The sequence below is a fragment of the Drosophila sechellia genome, chromosome 3R (assembly GCF_004382195.2).
Source record: "Drosophila sechellia strain sech25 chromosome 3R, ASM438219v1, whole genome shotgun sequence".
Taxonomy (NCBI): Eukaryota; Metazoa; Arthropoda; class Insecta; order Diptera; family Drosophilidae; genus Drosophila; species Drosophila sechellia.
This window is the reverse complement of record NC_045952.1, coordinates 28,495,557-28,520,701: the sequence shown is the minus strand read 5'-3', so window position 1 is coordinate 28,520,701 and position 25,145 is coordinate 28,495,557. Positions and strand designations below refer to the sequence as shown.

The window sequence follows — 25,145 nt, the reverse complement described above, 5'->3', positions numbered from 1 at the left end:
GCCGGTCTGGTTATGGACTTTTCAAATCTGGCATACGTGCCGAGCCGAGCACCACGAACTGCGCGAAAGCCCACTCAAAGCGGAGCGAGTGAGTCGGAGAGCCGCCGTCTGTTCCGGCGATCGAGAGTCGGGATCGGAGGGTATGTGCTTGGCGGGGTGCTCGGATCCACGGGGCACCAATGCTACCGCTCGAAAAAGTGCAAAAAGTGAGCAGGCAGAGGCGAATGTGTGCCGCCGTCTGTGTTTCGCCGTTTGTGTGCCGGCCGGCATCTGGTGGAACTGGTTTCTTCTTTCCACGGGCGGCTCTCCCAGCACTTTGCGAAAATAATGAAAACAAAAAGTCGGCGAAAGATTTGGCAATGCACAGACACAGACACAAGCGGGGAACATATGATAAGGCGGACACGTTCATGGGGAGTGATGTGGAGGAAAACGAGAAACCAAACCGAACAGTAGATCAAGTTTTTTCTGTTTGCAAGTAAGGCCCGAAAGCGGGAACAAAAACAATGGCCAATGACGAGGCATTCACACAAAAAACAGAGATGAGGAATGGATGCGGTAGGGGGATGAAGTTCTCCAGATAATTCGGGGGTTCTCTTCCGATATCCTCCCTTTTTTCTACCTACCTAAACAGCTACTGTGTGTCGAATATCCAACCCGAAGATACATGATCAATCAACCAGATTTGTTCGAAATGTTTGGGCAAACAGGTGTTTGAATGGCTTGCTGAGTGGATGGGTAGAAAGACACTCAGATAAACTGGTTTATAATTGCATTGTAGTTTTAAATGAAAGCTGCCTTTAAACTCAGGAATGATATGCTGATAACTATTGCATTTATCACTATCTAGGTGTGTTCGCTATAGCTAAATGTAATCATTTTTCGCTAGTGCACATTGAACTCCCGTTAATGGTTTGCTGAATGGTTTATAAGTGGGCCATAAGTTGACCAGAAGCTAATTGCGGATTGGGGGTCCAGATAAGATTATCAAAGCTGACGCAAATCGATCGGAAAACCTCGTCGTGGGGGGTTGGCCGTTGGATAATCCGCGATTTACGAGCAACCGAATCAACAGCGAATAAAAGGCCAAATCTTAGTGGTAGGCCAATATTGATTTATACTTTTGTGACAGCCCATGGATTTTATGTTTTTCGCAGGACGAAGGACAGCACAACACGCCACTCAAGTGTTGACAACTGTCGGAGGAAGAACGGCGTGGAAAGGAGACTATTATATATCACACTTTTTGTGTGCTCTCGGCCAACAGAGGCCGAAAAGGCCTCCACGTCCTGCTGCCCCATAAATGTATCTGGTTCCTCGGTAGCTGTATCTGTATCTGTATGTTTATCTAAGCGCTGCAAAATGAAACCATCAAAAGGTACAAAAGCCACCGCTAAGAGATGGTGCAAAAGTGAGCGGGGGATTCACCCGAGCGCCAACAGGAAAGTGGATGAGTTATAGTCGAGATACACATACGCCGATAATTATGGATGTTTGGGGGGACGAGTGGAAACACAAATAAACAATTATCATCTGTTGTTAAAAAAAGTGGCAACACTTTAACGTAAGGTTAGTATGGTCTTGCGTACACAGAAAGAAATATTTAATACCTTTGCAACAGAAAAGTGCCACAATATTCACTACTATTCTGAGCTATTTTCTTGCTCTGTAGCATTTGGATGTCCAAAGATTTTTTGGATGACGATGAAGATGGTATCACCATCGAATAATTGTGTAGATTACAAAATTTGTATCACGTTTTGTCGCTTTTCTGCTACCGAATGTTTGTCATGTGCTTTTGGTTTAGCTTCTTTTTTTTGCCCCAGCTTTAATTTCAACAAATTAGCGACATAATGAAACGCCTAATTAAAATAACAAGCCACCGCAACAAAAAGCGAGAATGATTCCAGACAGCCGACACGCAAGTAACAACAAAACAATAATAATAAGTTAAAACAACATTTATTCTAAACAATTTGGCGTGGCATGATTGATGGCTGGCATGCCGGAGATGATGGCGATGATGATGATGAGTACTTCTTTCTATACAGCGAAACGCTAATAAAAAGGCCAAGAGCGCCGCAATTGAATGTCGACGGCGGTCGGGAAATTGGCTCCAAACCAAGTCATCAAAGGAAAAGCCATTTGCCCATTTTCATTCGCTCACTCATTTATTCATTCGGCTAGTTAGCCAGTCCGCCGAAGACTGGGCCATTGATTGCTCCCCTTCCGGTGGGCGGGCACTTTTGGGGGCGTTCGGTCACGAATTAATATTAAACTTGGTCTGCTGTCCAAACAATGTCTGGCCAAAATAATAAAAGAGCCCACTAATAATGACCAAATGGCACGCGATGGTCGAAAGTGCACACAATCGGATTGGGAGTGGTTGGGATCAGCTGTTAAAATATAAACCTTTAAAAAAACTCCCAATTCTTAACTTCTAAAAACTCCTCATAACCAAAAATTCTGCAGATGTCCTACTGATTTATGCACGTCGTTATGTGGGACACATATAAATCTAGTTTGGGTCGGGAAAATTAATAAACTGGCTCGCAAATTGATAAGAAGAAAACGGCCTTAAAAAAAGGGACAATGGGCAGCATAAAAACCGGGAAGGAAAGCAAAACAAATAAAAGAGGGTCCTGCAGGATGTATGATATACAGCCGAGGCGTGGCATCCATCAAAAGTCACTCAGGAACATGTGTATCGCATGCTCCAGCCTCTTCCCGCGCTCTTCCACCATTCGGATTCCGGTTCTCTTTCTCTGGCTTTTCGCTGGCTGGGAAATGGAATAAACCCACGTGCCTCGCTTTTCCCCCTCGACTCCCGCCGGCATTTTCATCGTTCTGCATGTGACCAGAATTGTATTCTGCTTTTTTCATTTCGGCTATTTTGGAAATTCTCATTCCACGCGCTGTTTTCGATGCCTCCCACTTCTATTTTCATTCCGATTCCGCGCTGCACGGCAACAAATTTTCCGAATGTGTCGTTATACCAATAAGAAAAAAAAAACTGTAAAGCTATTCAAATGGGAAATATATACTTCTCAAACAGATATAGCAGTTGTGTATGCATTTTCCATATTTTAATATCACGAATGCCATCTGATTTTTCTCTGTGTGTGCACACGCTGGCCGCATGAAAGCGAAAGTGAAAATGAAAATGGCTTTCGGCATCGACAAGACCGCGAAGCATTCGAATCAATCTAGACACGGCGACAAAATTCATGTGACTCGCTAGCACTAATTGTTATTCGCTGCTGCGATACCCTGTAAAAGGAAAATCTCGATATCTATAATCTAGTGAGATTCTGTTTAGTTACGAAAGTAGCTGAAGTCGCAGCTAAAATCCCCTTTCTATTTGTAGTTTCCAATATTTATTTAGCTCTAAACTTAAATCTATTAAAAATATAGCAATAATCCCAAAATGTTCTTTTTGAACAGGGTAATAGGTCACAATAGACCTATTCCACTTGATTCCGCCAGCGATTCGCTTTTTGTAAACAATTTTTTATTGAATCAAGAGAAGCAGAGCGGAATGGGATGGAAAAAAGTGAAATGGTGACAAAACAACAAGAGGGTGGCGATTATTAAAATAATATTAGATTTAAAGCGAATTGCGTGGGATACTAGCATCTCCGTCCCATCGGGTCACATGTTGCAAGTGGAGCAAGAAGCAGCAGCAGCAGCCAAATAATAAATAAAAGAATTAATGGAAGAAACGAGAGGAGGCCAACGATTTATGCGCTCCTCTGATCCGATTATAGTCAAGCGGTTTGTCGAGCACGGCAAATTATCATTAATATAAACAGCCAGATCGCCGGAATTTGTTTATCTGTAAGATCTTAGCACATTAATTTAAACAATTTCACGCCTTGGCATTGCTCCAGCTCACGTAGGCCCAAAAGGGGTGGCGAGGGGCTGACCTTCCATCGGAGGGGGAAAGGATATATATTCCACAAGCTATCCGTGTCGTCATAGTTATGTCTTTGAATTTTCTGAATTATGTGTCTAAATGTTCGCAAAAAAACCAACAAATTTAATTCAACAGTGTCATTAAGGATTAGAAAAACATAATGGAACTTTTCCTGAATTTTATGGCTTGATTTGAAAATATATCTGGCGATGACATCTTTAGAGATATCAAACTAAAATAACTAACCCAACATTGATTAATCTGCTAAGCTCAAAGATATGACTTACATCTTAGGAACAATTGTAAATATGTTTTGCATCCCCTCACTTTCTTAAGACCCCACTTTCCCCAGAACTCTTTCATTTCTCTATTTATCGAGCCGCTGTTTGTCTTCTTTATTGTCTTCGACAGCGGCTTGTGTCAACTTTGGACCCGGAAAGTTCTTTAGTTTTATGCGTAGTTGGCGTGTTTTCCTCACTTCCCATTGACTTTTGTCTGCTCTTCGGGGCCGACGCTTTGACGCCCTCAACTGCCGAAAAACATTTCCATTTTGATAACTCGGCCCTGTCTTCGGGTTTCCCTCAGTTCTCCACTTGCGTAATTTGCAATTACGATGGGAAACTTTTCCCACTCCCTCCGGCTTTTCTGCTCACCACACTGCTGTCTTGGGGGCTCAGAGAACTCGAATATTTGCCAGCCGTTTGCGCCCCAAATTATGCAATGCCAAATGTTTGAGCCCGATAAGATGCTTGTCTCTCCTTCCCACTCTCTTTTTTATCTCTTTTTTTATCATCTGTTTTTAGCGTTCCCAAAAAGACTTTCTGCTCTGAAAGCTCAAAAATAAAATCAGCAAATAAATATTTAAGTGATATCGATATGGCTTATCGATTCGATTGACATTTATCGATAACAAAAATACATTTTTAAAGCTTCTATAGAAATTGTATTTCTTAGTGGGAGAAAAGAAATCGTTAATTTGGAATTAAAAGGCGAGAACACCCCAAATAAAAAAATAACCCTCATTCCCCGAATCATTCTTCTTTCTTTTATCGCTGAACACAGCAGTTGAAACAACAAAGCAAACGTCTGGCACAAAAAGGAGGCGCCACCACCTGGAGACAATTTACCAGATAGCCGTATTACCTGCAATCGCTCTTCACATTTCGCATAACGGTACACGTGCCGCCCCCGCCCCAAAATCTCACACCTCCAACATTCTCCGCTCAGCTGTTTTCTGATTTTCTGGTGCAAGCAGGAACTTGTTACCCACGCCCTGGGCAGATAAAAGAAAGCAGTGAGTGGAAAATGCGGGGAGTGGCGGAATTTGGGAAAACGTAGTCAGCTCCAGTTCACTCCGATGCGGCCTACTTTTAGGCTCAGAAAGAGAGCGAAATACTCTCTCTTTAACGGCACAAATCGCTCTTGAGCATGCGGCCTACGAGGGACCTTGAACTCGAATTTTCTTTTTCCTGAACCACTCGGCTTTCACTTTCGCTTTTGCCGCGTTATGTAATCCCCCGGGGAGAGCGAGCGAGAGCATTAACGCAAGAGAGAGCACCGTTTAGGCTCGTGCAATGGCATGGAAAATGAGCAGAACTTTCACTTTCACCAGTCAACGACACTCACACACACACACACACACGGGGAGAGAAAAGAATGCGGAGAAAGTGAGAACGTTTGGGGTACAGAAAAAAAATAAAAGGCAAACACAAATGCGACGCAAAAATATTGGCAGGAACAACAAAACATATGATGATGTTGTTCTTATTGTTTTGCCGATTTTCCCCTTGTTTTTTCTGTTAAATCGAAGCCCCATAAAAAAAGCTCAGCGAACAAACAAATAAATTTTGTAATAGGCGGCGAGAAGGTGAAATTGATTTGCCTTTTGCTCATGCTTTTTATTGTCCGACAAATGTCAGGGCCGGCCCCCCAAAAAAGTATGCTAGGTAATTGTCACATCATAGGCGATGGAAGGAGGGGGTGTTGGTTATGTGAGGGGAGTGCGTGTGTTTAGTGAGGGGGAGGTCCTTTCGGAACATCATTGCCCAAAATCGCACGGCACGTGTTTTTATAGCTGTGTGTTGAAGGTTGGATTTCCTTGACCCCGAATGGGGCCTAAAAATAGTATCCCAAAATAATTTGTAGTATTAACTCCATTTAGATACTTATTTCAACCATAATATTTTCACTAAAAATTTCCTATATATTTTGAAATTTGTTTTCCGTGTAAAAGGAAAAATGCGTAGAACAAAGTATTAAATCTACCAGAATTATGCGGCTGCGAACGGTCTACGGTGAAAAAGCAAATGGGGCGGATGAATAATGCTGATGTTTATGGCCCGACTCGCCCGACTCTTGGCCAACTTTAAAATTATGGCAAAGGAAAATACATTTCGTAAGCTAAATTACGCAATTTGCTGGCCGAAGGACCGAGGACAAAACGGCCTGTCAGAGACAGGTGGAAGCGGAAATAAACAGGTAAGCACACACACAGGAGACACGCGTTCAGTTCGTTGACTTCCGCTTGGAAGGGAAAATCGAAAACCCCACAAGATTGGCCACCCAAATAAAAAAACAGGCAACGCCCCCACCCTTTTTCGCCCATCTTTGTTCCTGTGCTGCCTTCTCCACTTTCTTCCACCTTTCACGAGCCATTCGCATTTCTCCGCTAAGTGTCAATTACATTGACGTTTATTCAAATATGCAACGCACGGCCAGGAAAACTCGACATTAGGAAAATAAGTAAGGAAGCACAGGAAAATAATTCCACGGCGTATAAAAAGCTCGAAAGTGGGAGCGAGAGCGCAGGAGAAAGCGGGAAAAGCCCTGTGTGCGTGTGTCCCTCCCACTCCGCCGGAAAAGTCACCTCTTTGCGTGTGAAAAAGTCTTCAAGTTGGCAACATTTTGTGATTTCGGGCGGATTTATCGGGTTTTATTGTGCGTATCACACAGGCCTTGCCTTGGCATTTGCCGCAGATATATGTTAATATGGTAATCCGGCACTTTCCCCGCTCTCAACCTTCTTAACCCTCTACCGAACCCACAACAGGCCAAAAGCGAGAGCACTCCATCAACTTTTAAAGCCTGCTCTTAAAGCGGCTTCCCATCAAATTATGAACTGCCTACGAAGAACCTAAGGCCATCAAAGAGGGCTTACAATAGAGATGAAAGTTGGATTCCACTTGGATACGTGTAGGCCATAATTTTGCTAAAAGGTAAGGATTATACTTATTAAATTCTTGTTAGCAGCATAGTCTTTTGAATATAGTGTGCTAAATATATTTTCACAAATTATTTTCTTTGCCTTCAGTGTTTTCAGTGTATTAGCCAATCGATTGCTCCGCAATTCGATAACGTTGAAGATCCATTTTTGATGCTGGCAAATTTACAACGTTTACGTTGCGTTTGTCCGAAAGAGCTTGGCTTTGGCAACGGAAATTTTATGCGCAGCATAAAAACGTTTTCATGTGCAATCAAACCCAACTCTTCGCCGGCGAAATGGGGCCCAAATAAATGGGGAGTGAGCTCAAGATGCTGTCCTATCTGCGGCAGCAACAAGCCAATCAAAATGCAATTTCCACTCGTGCACAGGACATAATTTAACGACACACATGTGTGGAGCTGTAACAAGCTTTTCGTCCGCTTTGCCCCCAGCTTTTCCCGGCATTCCCACGCTTTCCTCGCCGCTTCCATCAAGGTAGAAATAATAAATATGCAAACAAGTCGATTCAGCGGGCTCAGCTGTGACTATGAATTTGTCATTTTGTTGCCGCATCAGCGGGAATGATGAAAATATTTATACAAATAATGGGCGACACTCGTTGCGTATACGCAATGTTGACGTTGATGGGGTCACAGCACACAGGACGGATGTAAAGATAGAGATAGAGACAAAGATAAAGAGCCAGCGACTTCATCAACACAAAATCAGCTGCAAGGCTGTGCGATAAGCAAACAATTGCCCAAGGATACGAAGAACTCATCCACAAACTGGCTTTTCCGTTTCGGCTTCCCAAATTAAATTCCTTAAGTAGAGACAGAAATTCCCCACATCAACGTCAAGTGGTTGAAAATTTCCATCGCTTTACGTCCAATTTTGTTGAGTTTACACGTGTGTGAAATTTTCCTTCCCCCTTCAGCTGGATTTTCCGAGTATCCCCCGAGTGTTTCCAACTTAAAGTGTTGCCCCATTCACAGTTAATTATCCTGACGTCAGAGCGGCCACTTCAGTCCGCCGGAAATCAACAAACATTTCCGCTCAAATTTGGGGATTGCAGGCTAAAAGGGCAACATTAGCATAATAAATTGGGCCAGCATGGTTTATCGAAAGCGAGTGAATAACTTCATCGCTCAGCCGCATTAATAACGCGGCTTTAATAAGGACTTGCCCAAGGATTCAACGATCGAACTGCTGCCGACTACGTGACCAGATAACTAAGCCTGCCTTATCGGTGCGGAAAAAGCAGGGGAAAATTTATAAGGAACGTTATTCTTCATTCTGGAGTACACGGAAAATATTAAGTGACTAGAATGTTTAAACAAATTAGCTAGGCTCTAAAATCACACTTATGAGAGGTGAGTTAACAGGAATTCCGATGGAACTTTTTCAAAGAACTTTATAATTTGTATCACTTGTGTTTGTGTTTTCTCACTGTGTATTTATTTCCTTGGCCACCAGGGATAGTTCTCCCACTCCAACTCGCACATCTATGGGCCATTGTAACAGCCTTTTGGTAATTGTGCGGCCATAAATCTCTCCTTTGGCTTACTGCACCGACTCCGGGGCAATTTAACGCCTGTCCTGCTGTTGCTGCCAAATACCTTTCCATTAAAGAGACACCGGAGTCAGGATGGGCAAGGATGTGCAGGTGCGCGGATTGAGTGGAACATCGATCCGGGGCAATTAAGGTCAACGGGAAAAAGGAAAAAAAAACTCCGAGACTGCCTTCAACTTTTTCAATTAGCCAGGTGACCGAAGTTATCGCTCGGAAGAAATCAAAATCAAAATTACGACCACGCAAACATCAAACCCGAAAGGGAAGTAAAAGGAAAGAAAAACTCTTCTGGGCGGGGTAGCACAAACTTAGGAACTTAGGAACCCTTTCCGAACCCGTCAATAATCCCGATTAGAGCATGTGTATATGAAATATTTATGCTGTGGTCTGCAAATGGAATTTCTCTCTGCGAAAAGGTCGCCCATGAAGGCATGAATAATGCAATCGATGCTACAAAGTACAAAGGAATCGCAGTCTTTAATTCTCTTTAAAGTAATCTGGCCATCTTTGAGTTCATTTTATGGCAGGTCGGGCAATCATAATTAAATCCTCTTTTATTGCCCCAAAGTATGCAACACATTTTTGGGCCTCCTGCTCGATGTCCTTAATTTATTGTTTTAATTTTTAGTCGCTCGGCCACAAAATGGCGTCCTGAGCCCCAAAAAACCATGCGAAACTTTTGGGGGAAAGTGTTAAGAACTCGTGTAAATTCCATTAGGGCCAAAAAGTTTCAGCCAGCGAGCAAAGCAAAACAGGGTGTGATGCCAGCCGAAGGCTCTGCTCTGTCAAGTGCGATAAATCAGGAGAGGCAGGAGCAAAAGCCTCTGCAGGACAAAGTGAGAGGGACTTTGGTAATTAAAAGCAACGCGTGGCTGGAATTATGCAAGGACTACGGCTACAAGCTATACAAATGCAAATTTCCTCCAGGACAGCGGGCGCAAAATCAACTAATCAATGTTAATTGGATTGGCGTGGGAAATTCGCGAGTACTCGCCGCTTTTCTTGGCTTCGCGAAAATGTGGGAATCTATAAATATGCAGCGGCAATTACGCATCTGAAACAGATTGCACCGCTCCCAAAGATAAGCGACCTTGAGTCAGCTGCCAACTGAGTGACAAGCTCGTTAAGAGAGAGCGGCGCGAAAGAGACGGAACAACGCTCGAGCTGCACTGGGAGAAAGCGTGTGAATCGCAGAAAATATAATATTAAATATTAAATAATAATAACTAGTAGATTAGAGAAGTATGTATTTCAAATAATTACATACTAATCCTTTCTTTGATTTATTCATTCATAATACTTGAGTACTGATTTTAGGTTGTTATCATACTGAAATCTTTGATATATTTTTATCATGCCACTTATCATCACACGTCTGTTGCGTTTTGAGAAACTGCTATCGCAGAGTTAATAAATCAAGCCGAGCCCGAGTAAACCAAAACCCAAACAACATTCCATATATAACTATGTATATCGTATATAACGAGTGAGGAGAACCCAAAAGGTAAACAAAGTTCAAAGAGACTCTTTAGTTGGCAGTCTTTCAAAGACTCACTCGCTCTCTTTTCGCTTGTGTAATATTGTTTTATTCAATTAGGCAAACAACATTTACAAAAAAAAAATAGGTCTAATATTTGCAAGCAAACCAATACATTTGTTGTCATTCAAATGCACACGAGTGGAAAACGGATAGCAAATGAATAGAAATGAGTCGAATACCTGACACACTAAAGATCAAAGATGAATAGAAATGGTAAGTAATACTTAAAACAAAAATCTTCGTTGTATAATGCGAATATTACCGAAGTATTCAACTTGAATAATATCATATACATACTAATTTATGTGCATCCAACTGATTGGTTCACATACCCTACTTTCTAAAACCAATCCCCCACACGCATTGCGTAGTTACACAATCGATTTGTGAGAAGTTTAATCAAGGATTGAACAATTGAATCGACTTGATTGACGCAGTTAAAAGAACCATAAAGACACGAGAGAAATGAATAAAATGAATAAAATAGGGGACAGTGGGGGAGGAGGCTAATCACATGTTGTGTGAATTAAAAGCAAATTGTCAGCATTCATTTGCACCGCATCACTGCATTCGTCATCATGTGCGGGTAAGTTTTACACTGAGAGAAACATCTTTAAAATTTGAAAATTCATATTGCCCTTCTTACCACAATACAATGAGTAGTGAGTAATTGAATTCCATTTTAACTATTTGTTCTGTTTCAACTATAATTCAAGTGAAAGTTCCATTTTAATTCATAATAAATCCCCTGGGCTACGAAATAATCTAAAGTGTATGGGAAACGACACGAGTCTCTAAACCCACAAAAAAGGTGCACAATTAAAAATGAATTTGTACTTTTGGTAAAACAACTACACACGCCCCTTAATAAAAAGAAAATAAAATGTATATATTTTTTGTATCCGTGGATTTTTATTTGAGGGGCAGGCGAGTGTGAAACTCGAAAAGGAAGAAGCGAAACAATGCACAAATATTTGCTTATACACGCTTAAATTAAGTAAATACAAATTGGTGCGGGGTACTTACCAGTCGAGCTGAAAAAAGATGGGTGGCAACCGGGGGTTTTTGGGGGGCCAGAGGTGCTTCTTCATTAGAGACATTGTTAATTTATTATTCATTGTTGACCCGCACGTGGACTCACGCAACGTCCGTTAAAATAAAATATATATTATGTGGAAAACGGGAATGGAAAAACGCAAATGGAAAAGGCACGAAACGAAGTTGTGCGCACGGGGAGCAACTAGAAAATATCGAATGGATTATGAATATGGAAATTGAGGGGAAGGAAAATCGATTGCGGGATGCTAATTTGGCACTGTTATCAAATGGAAAATCTGGGCCACTCGCCGGTGACAATTCAATAAATGACGGATTAGAAAACCAAATCGTTGCGAAAAGTGGGGAAAACTTACATAAAGCGCCAGCTGAGGCGCAGAATTCTTTATGCAAATGCCGAGCACACGCACCATCGACCCACCACCACCACCCACAATTACCGCCCATTCAAGGCTGTTCAAATATTTGAAATGGCGGGGGGAAAATTGAATTTGGTCGATTAAAAACGGCAGGATTAATACGAATTTCACTTCCTGCCACTTGGTGGCTTAATTAAAAGATAAAAAACTCGCCCAAAAATGTAATGAGCAAATATCCGGCATTGTTCCGCTTCATTGGAATATCCCGCCCAATGAAATTGCTCAATTCGGTCTTCTTGGGACCCGTTTGTTCTACGGTTAGTATATATATATTGGAAATCTGAATGACTCACCTTATGACGTAGTTAACGCAAACGACGCTCTGCGGCTTTAGCTTATCGTAGACGATCGTGGCCTGGCTAAGAATCCAGCAGTAGCCACCGTATTTTCCCAGGAATCTGTAGCGGGACGTCTCGCCCTGTCCCTTGCTCAGCACTAAAAGATACAGATACGCAGAGATAGATGGGGGAATTAGTAGTGGCAAGTGGACGTAATAGATGGTTTAAATGTGGTTCAAGTTCTGGTTTAAGTTCGCGCTGCTCTTGGCAGCGAAATCGGATTACATTCTCCACCACAAAAACAATAAACAAAATCTTCTGCGGTCTGCCGCCCCGCCCATTGTATCTGTCATATTCGAGCCACGGAGCTCATGAACCAGATACAAAAACCCGAATAGGTTACATTTTGGGACTTTGCGGATATTTCAGAGATATTTTGACAGCCAGGAAGGATAATCATCGCCACTAGCCTAGCTACACTGTAAAGTATTTGCTGAAAATATCCAATTACCCATTGAAGTTGACTTAAGACTTCCTAAGCAAGTTGTTTGATATATTAAAATATATCTTTGATATTCGAAATGAAGTGTAATCAACAGCGCCATATCTCATTAAGTAGACATTTTTCACCACCGCGTTTTCTGCTGGTTGGAAAATTGTCAAGTCTCAAATTACGGCGCCAAAAGCGCTGGAGCATAAAAATTAAATAATAGCAACTCGCTGCGTGGGGCGTTAAGCAGGGGGGCGTGCCATAAGGGTCTTAGGCATTTTCAGTGGGCCAAAAACGTTGCCAAGTAATTTGGCCCAACGAGGAGGCCACATAAACCCGATTTTAATTAAAAGCGCCTCGCAAAATAACAGGAATAAAATAAATATATAAAGGACCAACCGCACACACACGCGTAGGTAGAGCTTTTATCTGTATTTTTGCGACAGCTATCCTTGGCCCGAAATCATTTCAATCAAATTTTTATGGACGCCACTGGCAGCGACAAGAACATTAAATAAATGATGAAAATTCATAGGAATTCGGGCCAGGCGATTGAAATTCATGGATGCTTTTGTAGCACGGGTCCAGCCATCGGGATTAGCTTAAGTGCAGGGAAAGGACACAGGTGCGCAAAACAGGGTCATATCCTGTTGAAGTCGCAGCAATAAAAATAAATTTGCATAAAGAACACCACGAACTAATTGAATCACCAAAGTTCGCCAAAGTGCCGAGCGACCTTAGCTGCAATTAAACCAAAAATGCGTAGCAAGAGTGACTTTAAATCCTGGGAAATCAGGACGAAAACGCTCTGCGGTCGGGGATAAACCTCCAGCTAAACATGCTTCGTCCCACTCTGATTCCTTCTTTTATTTATTCATTCAGTTAATTCGAAATCAGCAGCAGAAAATTAGTTTTTCTTCTCTTGGCTTCTCTGGCTTAGTACTCAACCCAAAAAAATATAGAGAAGGAAGTAGCGCGGAAACGGTTGGGGTAATTATGCGGGGTCATTAACAAGACAAGATCTAAGGAGGCCCAGCCACTGGAGCCGCCTTGGAGCCCCCGTAGTCCGCTGACAGCTCAGTGAGATTGATGCGAGCAGGACATATGTGGCAACTAGTCCAGTTGAGTCCTTGGCAGGACAAAAATAAGTGATACACAAAAGTGTCGAACAGAATCGTCAGTGCTGCCTACTATTTTATACAAAATGTAGGTAAAATTCAAAGAGGAAAGAATTACATATCTTACAAAAATTCAAATATTCAAAAATGTATCTTTTGAAAGAAGATCTATTTGGAATACCCCAGTTTCTGACTGCCAAGATACCTATATCTTACCAGAAAGAAGATAAACCAAGCAGCACCGCCTCCGAGCTCAGACGATTGCCATTTGGCAGTGTTTATGTGGAATTAGCAAAGTGAGCAGACAGAAAAGCAGCAACTGCAGTTGCTGGGAAAGCAGCTGCAGCAGTGAACTTGATTTGCCCTCAGCCAAGGACTTTTCCCGGAGTCCTGCCGGCATTTTGAGCTTGAGCTTGAGACGGAAAATATTAAAATATCTACGCGCGGCAGCAGCAGCAAAGATCATTTATCAGCAATTTTTTAGCAGCATTCCATGGCTGCCATTTGGAGCCATTGCCATTGCTGCCTTCCACAATTTATGAACACGAATGCAATCCGCTTTTCGCATGGCAATGGCCATGGCCATGGCAGTGGAATTGCCAGGACTCCCAAGGAGTGGGAAAACTGCGGAGAGAAGCTGGCCATTTGTACAAATAATCAAACAGAGAAGTTGGCTAAAGGGATAAAACCAGACTCTATTCGAGTCGAATGCAAGACAAACATGAAAACCGCATTCAAGGTTATGTATCAAGCGGGATGAGCACGGAATACGGCGGACTCGAACTCCAAGGATGCAGGATGCAGGACGCACAGGATGTGAATGTGGGATTCAGGATGCGCACAATGCATGCTCAGACACGCTCGAGTACACGGGCAAATCCTGGCAGCAACACAACAGTAAATCATCATCAATGCAGCGCACGAACCGAGAGTTGCCAAAGGAGCAGGTGCAGCAGGTCCTTAGTAAGGTGAATCCTTGGCCGGGTCAGTTTCAGGATTACATCAACGGTAACACTATGCCATAATCGGAATATAGTGGACGATTGTCCATTAAAAACCTTTTGGTTATTAAACACTTACTAAACATTTAGTGACATATGTTTATGTGGCATGTAATCTAATACATAATCATGGTTAAAACTTTTAATTTTCCCGATTTTAAATTATTCCAGTATCCAGTAATTTCATCCTACACTTTCCAGACTTCACTGTACCCCATTCGTTTGCTCATCCTGATTGCTGACCAGAGTCCAGGATCCCGAGTTGAGAGCCAGGAATGACGAGGATGGGTCGAAATCACATTGGCACAAGTGAATAAGGAAATAAATGTTTGGCTTTGGCTGCCCAAGGATGTGCGCATAAATCAAGGATTTGTTTGCGGATTGTTTAGACTACTCCGAGGCACAAAGGTAGTTGACTCGGAGCGTCTTAGATTTAGACGTAGCATTGACCTTTTGGCCTTCGCTTAGGGCGGCCACGTGGCGTATGCGTAATCTGTCCTAATTGAATTAAGCCGTGACATAATCCCCGATCCACCAAGCAAGCGGGCTTAAAGTCAATATGTGGTGGGAATCTATGCAAATTTCTTTAGCTATATATTTTTTACTCCAGCTTATTGAAAAGCAGCTGGGGTTTGATTTTCCTGCGTCTTCATAACCCGCCAGTCGTGTGGAAAATTGCATTTTACCACCTTTTCTTTGGCAGCCAAGACAGGACATTACCAAGGGACCAAAGGAGCAGATGAGGCAGGGAGCGCAAATCCCAGTTAGTAGCCAACGACTTGAAAGGGTTTCGGGCGTAATGCAAACTTACTGCCAAGAAATATAGACTTAAAGCTGGCCATTATAAGTTGGAGTTGCCTGCAGTGACCATAAATGGGATAATGAGTGTTCCAGGAACCCCGTGTTCACCAGAAGCTGGAGCAGTTCTACTCGAAGACGAAGTGCACACAGAATAGGCCAAGTTTTGTGGTCGAAGGGACGAACTATTCAAGGATCCCTCACATGTGTGAAGCTGCTGGCCAAGGAAAGGACATTCACTGGATTCTATGGAAGACCGCCCGCAGCGAGGAAATCGACAAGTTTGTCGGGTTCAATGGAGCCCATTAAAAACTACTCAAAATGTCAGCGGGAGTGAAAGCCACATGGGCGATGCGGCAAAGGACGACCACAAAATGTAACAAATTTGCTTAATTTGCCGACCTTAAATATAGTTTCGTGTTTAACTCCACAGTCTGCAAGGCACGAAATCAAGATTACTGATTCAAATAAAAAGAATTTACTTAGAAAGTAAACTCAACGTAAAAAATAATAATTTTTAACACTTTGAAAAGATAAATTGTAAATAAGTAAGACATCATTGAATTGCTAAGAATCTTTTTCAGTCCAAAAAAAAACTTCTTTTTTCTGTGTGTCAAGGAAAACCAGTTCTTCAAATGAAAAGCGGTGGAAAGAAGACCGGAAAAGCGGGGAAGGCAACAACGGAAGTGAAAGAAAAAAGTAATTGAAAACAAAAGTCAAAGAATTTGCATATTTATTTGACGCACAGCCTCAGACTTCGACTTTGGCCACAAGTCAATATTTATTTATGCGTGCGGAAAATTTAAATGAGTGAAAAGCTGACGAGGCAGAAGGAAACTAGAGTGCAGCGGGCTATGCGATTTGCAGCACCTCTCTTTGTTTTGCATTAATTAGAATTTAAATAAAAATAAATGCTGGGTAATTGAAAACTTTCGCCCGTCTACCCAGCGAATCCCCCCATTATGCTCATTAATTCCGTTCGCGGAGCGAAAATACGAAAATACATATCTCCGCCTCCACGCCGCTCATTTAATTAACTCAATTTGAGCGGAAGGAAAGTCATCATCAAGACATCAAGAGGGAGCAACTGGGATTGGGAACTGCCTCCAGGTGCTCTGAATTTGGTACCCCGTAATATTTGGTGCACGGAGTTGGGTGGAAACCCCGTTTTTCCCATTTTACCTTAGACTATTCAAACAATTAAGTGCTGATGGCTGGTAATTTTTTCCCAGTTTCCTCGCAGAGGAGCAGCTGCAACTTTATTAAGCAAAATTTAATGGCGGTTGCCGTGCTCCGCCCTCCTCAAACTATTTTCCCCCCTCGCATCCTGTCGTTTTTCATTAGCGCCGCCAACTGACTTGCAACAATTGTTTCACAAACAACAAGCTCACGAAACTTTGGCTGCAATATTTTCCGTAGGAGAAGCTTCCTTTTTTTTGACGCTTCATGTTGAGCAATTAGTTTGACTGGACTTTTCCGGGCACGCTGCTGCTGTGTCCATTTGCCAAACGTCTAATTGGACTTGCTAAAGATTTCTACAGAGATTTGGGGCAAGTTTTTTCATTTGCCGGCACTCCCAGTTGTTCGCTTTTTTCCCGGCTAATAATTCAGAGGCTCCCCCTATTCTTTCATTCTTGCTCAAATCTTCTTCTCTACTTAATTTTGTTTGGCTTTATTAATAATTTAGGGGAGAAAGGGCTTTCATTCATAATGGAATTACTTTCGGCATTGGTCAGGAAACCAATCAATATTGAAGGGTCCCAAATCCTTTCAAACAGCATTTGCTCAATGAACAGGACTTTAGCCGGTTTTTTGGCGAACTTTATTCTTAATACCTTTATTATATTTAGGTATCTTTATAAATAACAAATAGCGGGAGGGAACTGCCAGAAAGCTGAAAAGTATGCAATACCCTTGAGGTAAAGTGCTGAGGCCCATAAAAAACTCGCGGTTAGAACACAAAATTTTATGATGCATCCAAATGCCAGCGAACGAGAGAGACGGTACGATCCGCACGGAAAGGGACAGAGCACCCGAGTGTTGCTTAAATGTCAATCTATCTGTCTGACTGTCAATTTCAGCAATTGCAGCGGCGACGTCGGCAGAGGCTAAATGCGTTGAAGGAAAATTTCATTTGCAGATATCGTGCTGTCATTTAATAAACGAAATGTGAGACGGGGATGTGCGAAAGAGACAGCCGGGTGGGGCAAAAAGAGACGGACGGACAGACGGACAAACGCAGCGATGCAGTAACAGATATTGGCAACACTTTTCCCACATACATTGAAAAGATTGAGAGAGACGGGTAGTGTTAAATGGAAAGAGAGAGGGAGAGCACACACACATGTAAAGGAAGTGCGGCAGACTGGAGAAAAAACCAAATGCTGAGCGACAGGCGGAGAAAAGGGGGTTGGGAAAGGGGTCTGGATTGAACGGGAAGGAAATTTCTCAGCGGGACATCGCGTAGGTGAATGCACCCATTGTATAAAACCAGCGCAAGGCAGACAACTTTCACAGATATGCGGGTACACTTGGAAAAACAGAAGAGAACGCTGATGTCGAGTGTCGCGACTATCATATACCCGGTAGTCAGGTAGTGAACCTCTAAATAAGCTCTAAGCTCTAAGCTCTAAAGCAAATTACTGTGGGAATATAGGAATACTTTTTCGCAGTGTACGTGTGCATTTCAGATTGGTTTTCTGTGTGTGCGTTCGCGGGTGAGTTTTGTGTAAATCCCGCTCGTCGCCAACTAAATGCCAATTTCAGAAAATGACGCGGAAAAAAGGAAGGCACACCGTGTAGCTGACACGCAATGCATAATACAGAGGGAGTGGGTATGGGCTCTGGAAAGGTGGACTTAAGGCGCGGAGGAGCATGACCAAAACCTGAGGCGGCCTCCCTCATCCGCCCCAGCCAACAAATATAAATAATTGACAATGACAGAGCGCAGCAAAAGAGCAGCGCCAGGAACAACAAATTTAAAATCATTCTCGTGTCGAGCGACAGGCCAGAAATCAACGAGGGGCACAAGGTGGGCAAGTCACCATCAATCAGTCAAATATTTCCACGCTAAAAGTCAAAACTCCTTACGAAAATAGAGCTCGTCTTTTTCACTTAGAAAATTATGTCGAAAAATATTGACAAAGTAATGATGCCAAATTAGTTTAACAAATGCATCCAAGTTATAGATACAGTACAGCATTAATAATTATAAATAAAATTATAAATGTAAACTTATATTTTTTAATACAATTTTAGGTATAAATACGCTTAGGTAAAAGAGTTTCCTCATGCTCATTCTCAATATACAAAGTGTGACAACATCCTCCAGGATTCCCAGAAAAGCAGAATATGAAATTGATATTGATGGAAACCAACGCAGACTTTGGCATAATTTCAACATGCTGAGCTGTCAATGTTGCGAATGGCCGATGGCAAAGGGCCAAGAACACTGTTCAACACTTCATTAGAGCCGTCGTGGAGAGGAGAAGGCCCAGGCCAGGACAGGACGGGCAGGGAATCCTTCGCCAAGGACCGCAAATATTTTGCCAATTTACACGACTTATTTAGCAGCAGCGGATCAAAGGGGGTTCCCAAGTCACAAGCGCCTTTTGATTGATTGAGCAGAGCCCCGCGGAACAGAAGCGCAGACGAAGTCCAAAAGCCCAAGTCAAAAGGTTTTTTGTTAAGCAAATTGTGGCTGGCATTGTGAAAGGTTTCCTAAGCAGTTTGGGCAAAGGCCTGACATTTTGTTTTCGATTGTGAGGGTATTTGTAAGGGGATTTGCGGAAGCAGCAAATAAAGTGGGGCGAAAGTGTGTAAATATTAGAAATAGTAACCCTTAAAAATGTGCATATATAAATACATTGAACTGAACTATTCAAATGGTTTTCAAATAAACTTTCCCATTTAGTTCTTAAGTTTCTTAAAGATCCCACTGTACCACCAGCCAAAAAATCGTTGCATACTTTCAGGCTCATCACTTCTTTATCGATAAGAATTTTGCATGCAATTTGTGCGCTGTCTTTCTTGCTGTTTTCCCGCTTGCCTAAGCACATTTATTCGTTTTGTCTGACAACCTTTCGGAAAATGAAGGCCGAGGGGCTGACGAGGAGAATTGGGAACGACTATCATCAGCACCCACACAAGCAAACCTCAATGCAACTAAAAAACGAAGAGGAAAATTGGCAAAAGGAAAATCTGCGCCCGGCAGCCAAAAACATAAAACTTTGCACATTCATTGGGTTCGCTACTTTTTCCTTTAGATTTTTTGTTTTCAGTTCTCCTTTGCTGCTGCGACAATTTTCCAGCAGTGGGAAAATTGTGCGCTTTCTTAATTTAATGAAAATTTTCCACTTGGTCGATTGACATTTTGTGTTCTTTGTCGTTTTACTTTTACCTCCGCCCGCGAAACTCGTGGGTGTTGCAAGTTGCAAAGTTTCCTCTGAGGTTTGGCAAATAAACACACAAATTTACTTAGCTTTCTGGGTGGGAAAACGAGGAAAATGGGCGGGAAAAGTCGCTGCACACTCTGCGGCGGCTGGCGCGGAACTTTTATCATTTTGCCTTTGTTTGGAGCGTGTAATCAAATGCATATTTGCATGCCACCCACCTCCGCAAAACCCTTAAGCTTTGCCTTCGCCTTTTGTATAATTTTCTGCAAGACTTGCGAAAATCTTGCAAAGGCGGCAAAACTTTGCTACCCACCCAAGAGCACAAAAGTATGCAACCCAAAGTCACCGATAAAGAGGACATACAGTGCACAATGTCCTGGAGGTTACAAGAATTTGTCACCAGCAGCAGTCAAAATATATTTCATAAATATTCACATCTTCAAGGGATTATTAATTCGCTTGTAAACATACGAAACAAACAATTAAAATTGCAAAACAATCGATAGCAGATCGATATTTTCGATAGTAAGTTTGCTTGACCTATAATAAGAATTTGAATACCTCAAAATCATTTTGGAAAGTATTCAAATATTGAAACTCTATCATTTGCACCAGTGTGCATGGCCGAAGGGGAAAGATCGAGGGTGGGCGGGATGCCAAAGCGATTGAAGCGACTATAAACTCAATTAGCCAGCCCCCGGACTCCGAACGGCGGCCATAAAAGCGTTGAAGGAATCGAAATGAACTTGGCCAAATGTCATTAGCGCGGGCGGGAGGCGTGGCAGGCACATTAAATGTTATTAACGCATTCCCTTTTGTTGCACCAGCAGCAGTGCAGTTCGATGGAATAGTTATCTAATTTGATATGCCGGGCGAAAGGGGAACCAGGGTATAAATGCAAGGGGCTTGCTGCCATGCAATTGTTTGGAAAAAGGGGAAGAAAACTCCCCAGCATTGTAACGTGACAATGGACGCCAACACGTAGCGGAAAATTGTGCAAAAGGATCTTTAAGGCGTGAGATCCCGCAGCTAAACTGCAAAACAGCCTGAAGGTACGAAAAGTGCAGCATTTACATTCATCATCATAAGTCACTGCCCGGACACAAATGAAATGAAATATCTGCAGAGGTGCCCGGATGGTCCAGGATATTTTCGGTGAATGGGTGTGGGCGGCATCCCCAAATAGAGCCATTCAGCTAAGCCAGCAACACAACACAAAGTGCATCCGCCGGGAGTCGGCATCGGGCAGAGCAGGAATTCTCACTTTCCCCAAACTAATGGCATCCTCCGCAGGACTCACAGGACTCCGCAGGATTCCGCAGGACTCGCTGGATGCAGCACGGCACTCACGTAGAGTAGCTGCAGCTCCGGCATATTTAATAAACTCTAGCAAATTAAGCGGCGCGGGATGGAGGATGCCATAAATCAACAGGTAAGAGGAGCGTGCGTCCACCTGGGAGGCAACGCCACCATCGCAGTTCATTAACATTAGCCGGGCGCGGATTTTCGAGGCATAAGGGGCCAAGGACCCCGGCAGATAATTTGGCCAATGCGAACCTTAACCAGCGCTTTTAAACTTGCGCTTGGATATAAATACACTATTGGTTTTGGGTTTCATCAGTTGCCAAACATTAATTATGGAATGTATTTGGATGTGTTTTCTCAAAAATAATTACCAAAGTCTAAGATTACACTTGGAAAGTCTTAAAGTCCTTTCGTTTCGACCTTAAGCCTATGTAATAAAGAGATGATGGACTTCCGAGCTGAGCTGTGAGCCACCTGTTGGCAAATTGATGGACGAAAAGTGGGAGAAGTTCAGCTGGAAAAGTAATTTAGTTCGCAGCGCGCACAGGAAGCAGCCAGTTCCTGTTGCAGCCAAGTCAGTCAGCCACATCCGGCGCAACTTTAAGCCGCATTTCCGCTCATGCAATTTTAATTTGTCAAATGCAAGCGACGCGTTGAGGACGTGGAGGACGCTAAAATTAACTGGAAAATTTTACAATCCTGGCGAGGCGAGGCAAGGCGACGCAGGATTACAGAGCAGGACATGGCAGCAGGAGTCGCTGCCGTAGCTGCCGAAATGAGGATGCCGACGAGCCACTCGAATTGGACCATTAGTTTCGACGGCATTAGTTTGGCGCTTTCATGGCCCAGACGATGCAGACGAATAAATAAGAGACGAGCAGCGGGACGCAGATGAAGACGGAGATGGGAATAGATGTGGATTATCCAGGAGTGGGGACGGGAGTTCCGTGGTTCCAGGACGAAGTGGACCGAGGCGGACCAGCGAGGATCCCCTGGCGAAATTATGCATGTAATAAAATGCGGCTGCCTCGACGGCAGCTGCAACAACCCGTGCCCAGCCACGCCCATACGCCCACTTATACCGCGAGCCAAATTTAAGTGCATTAACATAAAGCGGTCGAGCCACAGTGGGATCAAGGCTTTTTGAAACAGTTGAAATACAAATATTTAAATGACTTCTATGATTTCAAAATTATCTACAAAACTGTATGCAACAATTTTGAGTTCGAAAGCCCCACAGACTCATTCCGATGGAACAATTCCCAGCCCAATGTGCATGTTAGCCCCAACGAGATAAATAAACTTTTGTGTGAAACCGTTTTGGAGGAGGGCATGGGTTCCACTCCCCCTGAAAAGGGGGTATTCGGCTGCTCTGATGAGTGCAACGACTTGGCAGCAGCGCTAAGCGTCAGCATCATCGACACTTTTGGCAGGAAGCATTCGCGGGGCTCAGACGTATAGTTTATATAGCGCCGACGACTACGGGACATGGCCAGGAAGCTCGTCTGGCTGGGAGTCTCCGGAGTGTGTGAGACATTAACAGACTCGTAAACTGGCAGTTGCTTGTTATGTTGATTACACAACTCGTGCGGGCGTGGGAGCAAATGAAAATGAAGTTCGCCAGCCCGACTTGCACTTGAAATCCACGCAGGCAAGTCTGAGTAAAGGTATTACCTTCAACTTGAATACAATAACTCCTTGCGTCGTTTTCAGCCAACGGTCTACAGAACTTTGAGTCTTAAAGATTCCTCTTCTGTATCTTGGGCTACACGTTTAAAGTCACTTTGCGTAGGCCATCACCTAAAAGTATGCAACACTTGACGCCACGCCCCATTGGTACGTGCCTGGCCAGGATCACCCGCCCTTTCGACCCACAACACCCGCGCCAGCACAACTGTCAGCTGCCCTTCGGAAAAGCTGGGAAGGAAACAGAACTAAAAGAGGAAACTTAAACAGAAACAAACAGCGGGAAACTAGCAACTGGCTTGTGGCAAGAGTTGAAAGTTGAATGTCTGGCAAATGCCGCGGCAATGCCCCCAGAATGCAGCGCCAGTGGAAAATGCATTTTCCGAAGGGGAACTTTTCACACGCAGCGCCAAATCTGCCAAAGCCACTTTTCGGTATTGTTTTTTGTTGCTTTCCAAAATTTATTGCAACACTCGCTGGAGGAGCTGCTATGCTTCACCTCCATCTCCATCTCCGACTCCACCTTCATCCCTAAAAATCCAAAGCGATGCTGGCTTTATCTCTTCGCTGTCTGTCTGTCAGAGGATATTTATCTGGCACGTTAAGTTTACTTTTGCCCCCTTCGATCCACTGCCACTTTCCTCGACATTTCCCTTGCTTTCCACCCAACCGCTCGTTTCATAATTTTTCGCCTCGCGGCCAAATTGTCGTCTTTATTTGCAGCATGGAAATGCTCGAGCGCAATTTCCCATTTCCATTTCCATTCCACTACACACACACACATATCCGAGCGGCAAACGCTGCCCGATGCGAGATTTTCCCGCATGACATTTGCGATTTTCCGCACATTTTGTACTTTATTGAACTGTTTGTCACATGACGTTTAGTATTTTGCGAGCTGCGCCAGCTGCAGGCGAACACAACCCACATGCACAGCATGAAAGCGGGAGGAATCGGCTAGGGTTGAGGTCCAACGAGGACGTGGAAGTACTCCTCCAACTTGAAATCGGATGAAACTTAAGGGAGCCTAAAAGTAACGAAGGTGCTTCCCCTTAAGGTGTCTAAGAGTATGCAACAGTTATTTGACGTTTATATTCCGATTGATAGGTAAGTGCTTTTTATAGCAGACCATCCTTTGGTAATTCCACTGTACATCACCATCATCATGCTCGAATTTTAAGCGAATAAAAGGGGAGGATGGATGGTGCCAGCTGACCCCCTTATTACAAAGCCATGTAAACTTGATGAAAATCAAATGAAAATAAAAACGGACAGCACTCATAAACAATAATATTGCGGGCAAGCTTTCTCGAACGGAAACTTTTTGGAAAAGCGGGAAAAATGAAACTTCCACCAGATCGGCGAAAGCAACTTAATAAAAACAAAAATGTATGAAATACTTTTACGACTTTCGAAGACATTTTTACAACTTGCTGGCAAGTTTTGCTAACGATATGCGAGATGCACACAGAACTCGGGATCGCCAGCTGCATCCGAGGACTCGAGCGTCCTGGTCAAATGGATACGTCGCATCATAAAACCGAAAGTCATTTCGCGCAGAACGTGTCTACACAAAATCCAGGAGCGGGAGAGCTGGCGAATGTCCGGCCAAGAAGCCAAAGTCATCGCAGCCAATAATAATTCCAATTGTAGTGCAGTGACAATTTTCTGTTCCTTGGCTGCAAGGATGCGCTCTTTTGGGCACTTTTGGGTACATTGTACCCCGAACAATGGTCAGCAGAAGACTTTTTATTGCCCAGCGTTGGCATTTTAAGTGCAGCCAGCCAAGGAGCACCATCGGAGCACCATCGCAGCTCCATCGGCAGTGGCAACATTATTTGGCCAATGTAGACGACATGACGCGGCCATTAAGAGCAACAAATAAGCAAACAATAACAAGAAGCCGCGCCCGATGAGCTGGGGAGAAATTAAGAAAAAATGCTTGCAGCAACACTTCCCCCCTCACACTCTGGAATCAAAGTAGTAGGACCGCATTGCACAGAAAGAAATAAGAGGTCATTTCATATCGAATTGACTCCTATCTCTCGCATGACTTTCATAAATTACAAAGAATTCACATAAAACTACTTCACAGTTGCTAGTTATCTAGCCAATATATCACTATTTTCGTATAGTTAAGTGCCACTGGCATAATTCCTCAGCAAACCTATATAAATTCTATTTTTATAGAGAAAAGTGAAGTTACAAAAAATATTTGCTCTCTATGGTCGGGCCATTTATCTATCGATCTGTTTGGATATTTCGAAGCGATAACGATACTTTGGCTTATGAAAATTGATTGCAAATGAGCTGGGGGCTTTGGCGCGTCTTCCATTTCTAAGCAAGATGGGTGGGAATGGTTCTCTTGT

At 43.2% G+C, this 25,145-nt stretch overlaps 1 protein-coding gene across 2 annotated transcripts in view; it reads right to left on the bottom strand.

The window, feature by feature from the left end:
• The window catches only part of LOC6612816 (protein similar), a 70,237-nt gene that overhangs the window by 34,182 nt on the left and 10,910 nt on the right, over positions 1-25,145 (bottom strand). For both annotated transcript variants that reach the window (XM_032723263.1, XM_032723262.1), the window contains exon 7: positions 12,000-12,141. In XM_032723263.1, the coding sequence (XP_032579154.1) occupies positions 12,000-12,141 (142 nt within the window). The remainder of the gene's footprint in view (positions 1-11,999; positions 12,142-25,145) is intronic.